The sequence below is a fragment of the Myiozetetes cayanensis genome, unplaced genomic scaffold, assembly GCF_022539395.1.
Source record: "Myiozetetes cayanensis isolate MyiCay16 unplaced genomic scaffold, myiCay2020 scf10, whole genome shotgun sequence".
Lineage (NCBI taxonomy): Eukaryota > Metazoa > Chordata > Aves > Passeriformes > Tyrannidae > Myiozetetes > Myiozetetes cayanensis.
In genome coordinates, this window is record NW_026086605.1 from 12,255,088 (window position 1) to 12,267,361 (window position 12,274).

At 42.2% G+C, this 12,274-nt stretch overlaps 1 protein-coding gene across 2 annotated transcripts in view; it reads left to right on the plus strand.

Moving 5' to 3' along the window:
* Window positions 1–8,642, plus strand: part of STN1 (STN1 subunit of CST complex) — a 48,952-nt gene extending 40,310 nt beyond the window's left edge. For both annotated transcript variants that reach the window (XM_050305222.1, XM_050305221.1), the window contains exon 10: window positions 472–8,642. In XM_050305222.1, coding sequence (XP_050161179.1) covers window positions 472–629 — 158 coding nt within the window. In that variant the 3' untranslated portion in view covers window positions 630–8,642. The remainder of the gene's footprint in view (window positions 1–471) is intronic.
* The last annotated feature ends 3,632 nt before the right edge of the window (window positions 8,643–12,274 follow it).

The window sequence follows — 12,274 nt, forward strand, 5'->3', positions numbered from 1 at the left end:
GCGTTGGGCAAGCGGTTACAGGTCCTGGCCATGTACCTCCCACCTCCCTGCTGTGCTAGAGGGTTTTGAAGTTGGGTATGAACAAAATGATTCTCTTTTGGGTCCTTCTAAAGCTGCAGAAACTGGATAGCTTAGTACTCTTTATGTTACTGACCTCATTGTCGAATCTACTGAATGACTTGTAGGTTACAGTTGGCAAGACTGAGACTTTCACCCTCATTACTAACTACTGCTGCATCCCTGGCACTTCCCAGTGAAGTCAGTGGAGGCAGTTGATAATTGGAGAACTGTAGGCACAGACTGGATCTCTTCCCTCTGAATACACACACCTCCACTTTAGTATCTAGGGTGTTCTTTTTCTCCAACAGCTGTGGGTTTTTTCATGACTGATCTGGATTATAATAGTTCAAAGGAGGCAGACCGAAGTCTTTCCTCCGTGCCTGGCTGAATTTTCCTTTTTTTTTCCTGCAGATGCTGACAAAGGCTGCCATTTCCTTCATGTCCTAAATTGTGTTCGGCAGAGCTACAACCCCTCCCTGGCTGAAGTGGTGATGCACCGTGTCTTGGAACTGCTGGAGAGTAACAGTGATGTTGTCAGCACTATGGAAGGATATTATATGGCATTTTGAAGAGAAAAGACAAGATACATTCATTCTGGCCCATTCAGGAGGAGAGAAGGAGATGTTGAGTGACTCTGAAAAGCTGTTATTAGCTGATATGATCTAGATAGGGGATAAAAAAGAGCCTTCTGATTCTCCAGATGCTGGTTTTGTCCAGCTTCAGAGAAGTTGTTTAAATGCTCGTTATTCCTTGTGACTTCCTTGCTATTCCTAGTGAGAGTTGTATCAGACCGATTCTGGACATTCTAATACAGCAGGGGAGCTGGAAAAGAAACTGGGCTCTTTCCTTGGAGTAAGATGAGACATTGGCCATCCTCATATTTACATCCAGTGGGCTGTAAAGAAAAGTCACTGATAAGGAGCACTGTTTACAGCATGTCAGGACTCATTTTTCTGGCTTAATGACTGAGCTTGTGAGCTTTCATTTGATAGTAGCTGGGGATCTTTCCTTTTATGTAGACTTTATAACAGCTAGAGAAAGGACACACAAAAAAAGATTTGCCTGATCTTCCTGGCAGTGCCAGTGTACCTTTGTCTGTAAACACTTATTCTTCAGTCTGGACAGCCTCCCCACTACTAAAGCAGTCCCCACCTTTCTCTGGTAAGTAATATTCAGGAATGGGGTCCTGCATCCCTTCCCCATCCAGCAGCCTTGTCCACTGGTTGTCAAGCATGCCTGCATTCCCCTGGCTACCATGTGTGCTGCTGCTGCCTGTTGTTGTGGATTTTGTTCAGACCAGAATTCTCAAAATCAGTCACCATTTTGCCCTTTATTTTTTTTTCAAGTTGCTTCCTACATCATAAATGGTAAAACATAAACTACATGCTTTGGAAAAGAAAATATAAAAGCCATCAAGACCCACTGTAATCTCCATGCTGCCTGTTGCCTTTTCTCTTTTATTCTTTGTCACCTTTGGGGTAAAATGGTACCCATATCTGTGCTTGCTGAGGAACACAAGACACAGACCTAAATGCTGGCCTAAAGAAGGTTACCATGCAAGATGTTTGATCTGGAATAATGACAACTCTGTTATGTGAAACAGTTCAAAAACCGGAGCTGTTCAGTATTTTTCCTTGGAGAGGGCTTGCTGCTGCAGGGGCTTGTCTGTTCAATTAATCTGTTTAATTAATCGTGTAGAAGTGAGACCTTTAGCTTGAAAAGAGTAGAGAAGATTAAATGTATCCTTTTTTCTTCTGCACCTTCCCTGTAACAGTTGAAATAGCAGACTCCCAGGAGGCAGATGTAGTGGTAAAGCCCTATAAGGATTGACATAGCTGGGAAAAATAAACCATATGCATGAGGAAAGCCAGTGAGGAGCCCCATGTGTGCCAGGTCTCTGGTTTGTTATATTATATGCCTCATTCCAAGCCCTGGCTGTAGTGAGATATAGGCTAAGAGAAAGGCATGACAAAATATTTGGCATTAGCATTCAGAGGCCTGTGGAAAACTCTGGCCTTAAAGAGATGGTAAGTTTGTTCATAGGAGAAAACTATGTATGAATCATTCATTTGCTGTAAGTTCCCTACTTGGTGCAGGGCTCAGTAGCTGTTTTCCCTGCAGGCTGCCCTGCTCCTCACATTGCTGCTCTGAGTTGGGTACCTTCTAGTCAGATCTTAATATGGGCCCTGAACAGGTCCTGAAGGGCTGTAGCTGTGCAGAAGGAAATAGAAGACGGTTAAGGAAGAATTGCAGAGTGTTTGTTCCCCACCCTCTACCCCCATAAATATCTCTGTAAATCAGGAAAAGAAGGCAGATTCTGAGTGCACTGGTATTGAGGGAAATTGCAAGTTTAATTTATGCCTCTGAGAAGGTCTGGTTGGCCACTGGGGAGATTTGCTTTTTAAATTCCTGCTCTGATTACTGATGAGTTTGAAGTGATGCTTAAAACCAAAGGCTATCTATGGAAGAAGTAGCTTGGAATATTAATACCTAAATTCAAATTCACTTCAGGAGTTTTCCATAATCAAGCACTACATATGGATAAGTTGCCTATCAGGCATGAGCTTGAGGATATTTTTAAGGAAAGTACATGGTGTTTTGGACCACGTGAAAGAGCATGGCATCTAATTTAAGAGAGTGGCTTGGCCATTTTCTTGAAAAGTTCTGCATTAGCAGAAGCTCCTTTTGCTGGGAAAGGGTTAAAGGAATGCTTCTAGCTCAGTAGGAAAGGTGATCTTCTCTCTTAGGTTAGACGAAAGACCTTGGTTCTCCTGAGGGTGTCAGCCAAGTGTGTGGGCTGGATGAGTTTTGGGAGGAAAAGAAAGTCTGGAGATCATGTTGCTCTTTAGGATCCCTTTAAAATGAATTCATACCAAAATAGGATTACATCTGCGTGTTTTGCAGTTTGTATAGTCACACATGCAACTTCTGTTGCCTCTGAGTTCGAGGCTGCACTTCCTGTGTTTTAGATGTGTTTCTTTGTGTAAAGTTTGCCTAAAATCCCTGTCCACTGATTTTCTATGCTTGGAGGTAGAGAGAGCAGACACTTGTGTCTGCATCTGTCCTGCCCCGGTTGCAATTTAAAAGCACTGATCAACTGCAAAGCCTTGGAGATGAGGTGAGAGGAACTTATCTCAGGAAAACAGACAGGTTACTCTGGATAGAACCTGTCCTTGGAAGTTTTTAAGTTGATCCTTGCTGGCAGTGCTCTACTCTTGTGATGGAGGGAGTATTCTGTTGGAGGTTGCTCCCCAAGAACAGGAAAAAGGATTTTTCTCACTCGAGTTGACTCAGGAAAGTAAGATGAATGAACACAGGGGAGCCTACAGTTTTTACAAGAGTGAAAGGTTGAGGCAGAGGTAATAGAGGAACCTAAACTTGAGCTACACAGATTCTACTTCTGAATAGCTGTACGGAATGGTTGTGTTTTAAGCTTGCATGCTTTATTTTTTCCACGGTAGCCACCCAACACAGACTCACACTTACTCTGATTGAGAGCATTCCCTCTCATACCCACAGGGAATACCACATGCATATGCCTGCACAGGGGTACCCCAGTGAGCTGTGGGAGCACAGAGCTCTCTGTAGGCTGATTTACCCATTCACTCAGTATCTCTACAGTGTGCTTCTGTGACAGCAGTCTAGACATACCCATACTGGTATAAGTCACCTTTATGTAAGTCTAACTACACACACTAGGGCTTTTACTGCTAATAAACTGTCTCTCTGTTTCAAGATCATATCCTTAACCAAGAGAGTCATATCATGCACACTGTTAAAATTCTTAGACCACACCTACAAAATATTGTGCAGAACATTCAGTGAAAGCACGCTTTCTTCTTTTGTTTAATTGGAAAACTCGTTAAGCAACACAATTATTAGTGGTTTATTAAAGGACTTTGAAGGTGGCACTTTAATGTAAAACTGACAAGTGAGAATTCATGTTGTAGGACTGCTTCATGACCAGTTCTGGTTTCCATAGAAACAGTCACAGCAGTAAAAGGCAGGTAAGTAAAATTGAGTTTTTAAAAGCAGTCGGCATTTTTATGTTACTTTAAAAAGATAAGTTTCCAAAGAAATGCAGCACCTGGGAATAAAAATTACCAAAGAATCTCAATATTCTATTCTAGCAAAATGCAAGGTAGTTGCTTTGCTGGTGAGAAAACAAAGGAACAGTCCCCACCCTCTGCTTAGGTGAGAGAAAAGATGAGGTTGCTTCATGCCTCTGTTTCCCTCTTTTGTAAGTTGGGGATAATACAGCTTCCTGTGCAGGGTGTAAGCCTCAATTTTTCTTAATCCTAGTCATTAAAAGAACTCTGTGGCTGTGTGGGAGAGAGTGAATGGATAGATGCTGGAGCGAGACTTAGAAAAAGTAGCTCTCGGATTAGAACTAATAGCTTTATATTTTTCTGCCTCTCTTTCCATGCATATTGGTTTGCCTGTCTTGTCATCTTGCTCTCCAGGTCATATGAGGCAGTGATGGTCTCCCTATCTTTATTTGTGTCGTATTTCTCACGGAATCCTATTCCCTGTTACGACTTCTTAGATGACTTCATAAAAACAGAAATCCAGATAAATTAGTTCTTAGCATTCTTTTTTTCAGATTTTTGGATTGTAAATTTATACCCATGAGGGTATGCATTTTACACAAGCTACCTGGGAAATGAAGCTTTACTTTCAGAATAATAAATGAAAAAGTTAAAAATTGGCTACATGACTAAAAGCTGTTACTGTTGTGGATCTGTGCATACTTGTGTATTCCAGTGATGAACAGCATAAATAGAAAGAGCTGCTAATTCATTATTCAGAATGAGAATTCATCAATGAGCAGCCAGCGAGGCATGGAGCCACATGGAGAATTATGAGACAAAGTACTGAAAATCTGTTTGTCAAAGAAATGCAGTTTGGCTTACTTTGGGAGTAAGCCGATCCTGTGGGGAAAAGATGTGCCTAGCAAAGATTTGTATCTTTATACTTACCTCTAAATGGGAAGGGAGCAAGTTCAGATCCCATGGGCAACCTGAATTTTGAAACTTCCTGTCAGTGCGGCGCTTCGTTCTTTATTGCCGTCTTTCAGCGCAGTCCCCAGTCCTGCTGCCCCAACCCTCCAGGCTAGTGAGCAAACAAAAGTTCAGCCACAAAGATAAAAGAATAGTTATAATAATTGATTACCATCCTCAAGGAGCCCCAGCATTACAACAACATTTTTGTGGATGCTTGTTGGCAGCAGGGAAATGCTGAGCCAGGGATCTTGAGTTTCATTCCCAGCAATCTGCCTTGCCAGGCACAGAGGCTTTCCCCCTAATTTCTTTCAACTATTTCTGCCCTCCACTCTCTCCTCTGACTCATTTCTCAGGCCCTTCATTTCATTCACAGTCGCTCAGCACCACAGGTCGTGTCAAACCCCCTTCCTCTTGATTTTGTTCCCTTTATCTTTTCTATCTCAAACGTCCTTGACAACATCTGGTGATTGAAAGTTTCAGTATAATCCCCTTGCCTAACTGACCTAGCACTGCTCACTGCCCCTTCTGATTCCAGCAGGCTGTCCTTTGCTCCTTGTCTAGGCACCAGAAGCTTTCTTCCCCATGTAGTTTGCAGCAGGAAAGAGCTACAGTTTCTGGAAAACACCATTTTTTCCACCCCACCCTCCCAAAGATCCAGTAGCACCCTCAAAGATTCTAGTGGCGGTTTTCTTGCAGGCATCCAAGTACAAAGTAAATATAATTAAAATATAAACCACTCTTGTCTTGCCCAAACCTGAGCAAGCACAAGTCACGCCCCTGATAGAAGCTATCTGCCTCTCCCTGCCACTTTCATGTCCCTGCAGATCTTATTGCAGATATGATCTGTAAAGTTGATGTGGACTTTTAGGTTGTGTATCTGGCAGTTAGTGTGTCTCCTTTCAGCCTGTTTGTTTGGGTTTCTTTTCTGAGAAGGTGATATTTTACTCTGATGTGATTATACTGTGTGTCTCAGCATTTGTCAACTTCTGTCCCACCACCCCAGTTGATTTTGGCTAGTTAAGACAGGTGAAGGATCCTGAGCTGTTACTGTCTGGCATGTTTTAAGGAGTTGAATGCACTGATAGAGGAGGGAAGCCAAAATCAGCTCCTCTGTTAAGGAGAAGGAAGAAAGTCAGTCATACAACACCAGGGAAACCACACATGAGACAGTCCCAAGGAACCTGTTTTTGTAGCTTCAGCTGCCACAAGAAGTACTTGCTCTGCAGTGCTCTTTTAAGAAATGACTGGACTGTTTTTCCTGAAGTTTCCTCATACAGGTTGCCCCAAGGCAGACAGTCATGATGGCAGACTGCAAATCAAACAGTTAAAATCTGGTAAAGCTGTAGCATCTACACTGGGGTACAAAGTTGAGCAACTGATTGTTAATGATGCCACCAGTCCATTCCCACTAATATCGTTTAAACGTGCAATGCAGACTATTCTGATCTAATCACAGTAATTTACAAGTTGAAACCAGCCCAGCTGAACAAGATTGCCTGAGAATAGTATAACCAGGAATTTGCCAGTGAAAGAAATAACCTAAAGGAATGATTTTCAGCAAGTGTTGAACTACTGAACACTGCAGTGCCAATTAACCTGGCACAACATGTCCTACAGCTCTTGTTTTAGCTTGTTTTTTTGTTATTGATTGGAAGAATGAACACTCCTTCCCTACCAGCTAGAACTGGATCTCTCTGCCACCTTCACATCTCTCTTCTGGGAACAAGGTAAGATAAATCACAAATGTTTGTCACTGCGTAGCAGCCAACATGATTAAATGCAGTATGTGCCAAGTCTGTTATTGACCTGAAAAGTTCGTGGTTCCTCCCAGGAGTGGGGACCTCATCCAAATATTACAGTGATCTTTGGAAATAGGAGGGAGGAATCTTCCCTCAAATATTTTCCCCAACGGTGAAGTCACGCAAGCCCTGCAGGCCTACCTGATTCTAACATGTGCTCTTCTTGGCAAGGAATGAAGGTGGTAGAGAAATGAAAAGGGTGCTTGGGGTTGTGTTTTTCTCTTATTGCCAAAACTGGTCACTCACACTGAGAGTGTAGAGGTTGCCCTTGCATTCATGTAAAACTCTGCTTTTCTGTAACGCCCACAAAAAACCCTCTGAGCTGTAACAAGCCAGCTGGTGTTCTGAAACTATTGCCTACACTTCTGGCTAATATTCTGTCATTATTTTCTTTCCCCACCTTGTCTTTTTTTCCCCAATAGCATCTCTTGAACTTAATTCCTGGTTCAAAGTAGTTATAGACTCTTTCTTTGTCCTTCTGTGAGTACAGCAATCCAGGACAAAGAAGAGGAGCAAACTGATACAGGAAAGAATTTTTGTTGGAACTCTGAACATAGGAAAGGATGAGAAATACAAAGGAAACTGAAGGAGGAGGATTTAGCTCAAAGATGTTTGAAATTAATCCCATTGAAAAAGGCTAAAGAAATAATTGCCTAATGATGCTGTAGACATCTGTTTCAGAACAGACAGCAGGTGTTGCATGTAATGAAACTATTTTTGTTGGTACTACTTTATTTTCTGCAATTAGAAAGCAGGAGAGGAAATGAGGTCAGGAAAAACGGAGTAAGAGAACATTTACCATTAACAGCTAGACAAATTTATGTAGAGCACAGTAGTATTTATATGTTCTTCCTCTGCCTTCCTTACACTATCCTTGGAACAGTTCTGCTCTTCTGCAGGATATATTGTACTTCCTAAAAGACCAGCACCTTGGATGCTCAGAGTTAGAAGCTAAAGTGAAATTTGGCCACCAACATGGCTTTGAGGATCAAAATGTTCAGGGTAATGTAACTGTCACTTACCTAGATGATGTTATTAACTGATAGAAACAATCCTAAAGGTGAAGCTGCCTTTGCCTCAGTCACTAGAGCAGTGGCTGAGAAAGACTCCCATCTGTCTTTAGGCTCCCATCCCTGGTGCTGCATGGTCATAGCTTAACAGTTCTGGATCCAAATAAATGCCTGGAATTTTGTGGATGGTGTGTCTACTGCTCAAAACTGAAAATCACACCCGCATCAGGCTCTGCTAGAGAAACTGTAGCTCCACTTTACACAAGACATTATCTTTGGGATGATCTCATTCCTTGTTAAAGCAATTAAAGTCCTACAGGGCATTTGGTTTCTAAGCATCCCCACCACTGCCCTACAATGTCTAACCCCAGTCTAATGTCTGGGGCAGAAAAAAAAAGCAAATTGTTTTTGTCTACCCATGGGATTGATGTTGCTGTTGAGGAGATCCAAAAGTGCTCTTTGTAAGGAAGTCTTTCAGCTGGGAAAACCACTTTGCTTTTGCATGAAGGTAACAAAACAAAATCAATGCATTCCACTGCTGAGTGGTAGAAGTTGCATGTTACTTCTTTCTTCTTAGAGTGCCAAGCTTGTGTGTTCATCACTTACGTTCAAACCGCTGTTCCATGAGTAACTTTTCATAAGGTTTTATTTGTACATTTTTACAGTTCACAGTCTGTCAGTCAAATGTTTTCTGGTTTGGATATTGGCAGATAAATTCTTCTACTTCCTCTAGGGACTGTGCAGCCAAATAAAATTACTGTTTGGTTTCAGAGGGGGTTGAATGAGTAAAAATAGTGAACAAGGAAATTCAAGTTTTAAGAGGGGCTGGTGGGTATTTTAAATCTGGTAATATGGAGGACTTGGTGTCCATGTATATGTACATAGAGGTAACATGGGAAGAAAATGCAAAGAACAACAGAAACCTGGGGAATCCCAGTCCAAACCTGTGATCGGTTTGTGAAACTTCAGCTGTCTCAAGTGTAAGCCTGACATGTGTATCACACATCAGTTGTGGCTTGGGCTTGCTTTATTTTTTTAAGCACATCAACAGATATATACAGATCTATACAAAGCCCAGACACATAACCCACAACACCTTCCTAACAATGGAAAAGTACAAGGTGTGCATGGATGAATAACAGTGTGCAATTCGCTGCTACTGCCCTGAAGAGCATGCAGAGCACATACTGTGGCTGGAAATCCTTCATCCACAAATGGTAAGAGAGGACTGAAAAATAATGTTAGTCATGAAAGGGTTAAACTGTAAGATAGCTGCTTCAAGAAAAGGATAATCTATAATTTAAGTCCAGAGAGTGAAGCAGCTCTTTCATAATGTAAGTAAAAGCTGTTATGCCGTTGGGAAAGCATATACACTGCTTGCAGAAGGAATGATTATTTTGGTTTTTCCATTATACTAAGTTGCACAGAGGGGCTGACAAAGCAGCACTCTCTGGTGAAGAGGCTGGGAGGGGAAGGGGCACAATACTGTGCTCGAGGAGGAAGGGGGAGTTGCTCTGCCAGCACTGCTGCTGGTTCCTTTGGCTGCTTTCTACCATATTAGCTGGGCCTATTTATCTCCAAAGTGAATTTCATTTGAAAAGCAGCAATCTCCCAAGAAGATGAAATGCAATTGGCTTTTTAAAAAAAGTAAAAAAAAAAAAAAAAAAAAAAAAGATTGCATAGTGCTTTGTGTTTGTGTTTCAGAGTTTGAGATTTGAATGCCAGACAGGCTCTACTATTCCTGTCACTCCTATCAAAAGCCTTGTACGTGGAAACGCTGAAGTGGAAGGGAACTGCATGGAAAGCAGCCCTTTTAAGAAGCTGAGGTTTTGTAAGTACAGAAGCTGAGATGGGGCTGTAACAAAGGCTCTGTGTTGAGCTGTTGCACATCAGAGCCAAAAAAACCCTAAGGGGCACATCTCTAGTACCATGTCTAGCAGATTATGCATGCAACTCCAGTAATGATTGTGTGGCTAATCTGTCATGCACAGCACTGCACAGCTCCCCTTCCCCCAAAAGGCTGAGCTCAGGGCACTTTGCTTCCCCCCAGGGTGCTGAGCACCGTTAGTGGGACAGGAAAACCGTGTTTCACCTGGCTGCTCAGCCAGAAAACAGAAAGAAAAATCATCTTTAACAACAGCTCCAGCCACCAGAGACAGGACTGTCAGACCCTAGCATGGTTAGTATTCAAGGGGGTTTACTTATCTACACTGATATGCCATGAATTAAAAAGAGGCATTAGAAATGGCCCTGATGGAGCACAGAAAAGCCTGTCCCTTGTTTTATTTTCTCACTGATTTAACGATCCAAGTGTTTTCAATTTACAACTCAAATGCTTATTTACAAAAAATTTGCCAGCATAACAGAGTCCTCTTGAAATATGAAATCTCAAGTCATGCTCCAGCCCTGAGACCGTCACACACACACATTCTGTCACGCATCAGCTTTTGCTGTAATTGGAGCAGGGTCTAGGCTGCCAGGCTGTAGCTGCATTAGATCTGTGAGGCTAATGTGATTACCTGTATGTTAAAAAAAAAAAAAAAAAAAAAAAGGGCAAAAAAAGAATCTTTGCCCAAATACCCATGTAGCAAAAGAGTAGAAAAAAGCTTTTAAAAATAGGTGGTTTATCTCAGCCTTCAGAAGTCTGAATTTTCCAGGGTGTTCCTCAGCTGAATTTTATTGTATGAGTCTGTGAAGATGAATTATTAAATCAGCTGTTAAAATTTACATTAATATATGTATTAAAATCATCATAAAAGCAGTGATATTCCCATGGAATGATAGGGCTTCAGTAATGGAGTCCTTAAGAAAAAACATGTAAATACTTAGAATTTTAGCATTAAAGTCTGTAGAGTTAGTCACATTCCTATAAATCTGCAGTGGCTCAGCCTGCATGTTCACAGCTCGAGTTGGGTACAGGCTGTTCCACATGTGGGGTCAGCCAGGCAACAAGCCTGCCTTGCTCTTCGCTGCATACCCGGCCTTTCTTTCTTTCAGTCCCAGAAGCCGGAGCCTGGCTCTCCAGCACAAGGCTGGGAAGCGCCGTCAGGTTCAATTTCCCAGCTGCTGCCTAAGACAGGAGCAGATTTTTCCCAAGCCTGCAGCATAATAAGGGGGTTTGGTTATTTTTGTGCCAGTGTTGCAATACTCAGAGATTGGGCTCCCACTAGACTGGGTGTTGCACATATTTTAAGAGAACAATCCATGCCCCTAGCAACATACATTTTTCCTACATGGGTGGACGGATGCAGCAAACAACAAGGAGAGTGGCAGTGAACACAAAACCATGACATGATGGAGGAGGAGGGGGACAGAGCTGCACAAGGGCTGGGCAGGCTTTGCAGGTGGAGAGGGTTGTCTAGAATGGAGGAGAATCGAACTGTCTTGAATAGAGGGAAGGTGAACAGTGGACCAAACAGTGGACCAGGTGCTGTGAAAGAACAGGATAGACATCAAGGGAAAATAAACTCTAAGGCACTGATCTCAGGTTTGGCTGAAAATAGCAGCTCCTTCCTTAAAAGAGCAGTTGAGAAGGATATCAGTAAAAAGATGCCAATTAGTAAGAATGTCAGGAAGGATGGGGCAGTGTTTGGAGAATGATGTATTTTTTGTCTTTCACTCACAATGACATGTTTTGATAGCTGTTTTAAAACAAACCCTGAATGTTTTCAACAATGGAGGGGATCCTCTCTTCTTTTTTTGGAAAGGGTGATAGAAGAAGGGTATGGAATGTGTGATGTGTATTGATAATGGCTCACAGGGAAGAGGCATCCAAGACCCAAAAGACTGGCCACACCAAAAACATTTTTATCAATGGGTTATTTGAATATTTACATTTACAAGGAGGAATCTTCTGTTTGCTCTGCACACCAGGGACTTCTTGGCCAGTCTAAACAGTAAAGGTTTCTAATGTAAATAATTGTTCTGCTGCCTTCTGTCATGCATGGGGATTAGAGGTGGGAAGTCCCTCAAAGAAGAGGAGGGAGAAGGTGCCTTGAAGAAGAAAGGACAAACCTCAGACGTGACAATAGAAGTGGGCACTTGAGCTTTTTCCTTTTGTCACCCTCCCTGTTACGAAAAATTGGTCTAATGTATACCTGTACACATCCTAGGGTGGGATGCTGGGATTTTAGCATTTTATATCAGTTCATTAGTTTTAGAAAACTATGTATATTAGCCGAAGAGGGAGGAGAAGGCTGACTCAGAGCATCTGTCCCTGGCAATATGCAGCAGGTATCTGCCTAGTTCCCACCTGGCAGTAGTTGATAGCTTCTGTGCTGATGGGGCTACTCCAGCTTTTTTTTTTTTTTTTTTTTTGTACTTATAGAAACCAGCTGTGGTTTGAAAACAGCCACTTTTTAATGTCAGCCTGTTCGTGTACCTAAGACTTTGTGACTCTGGT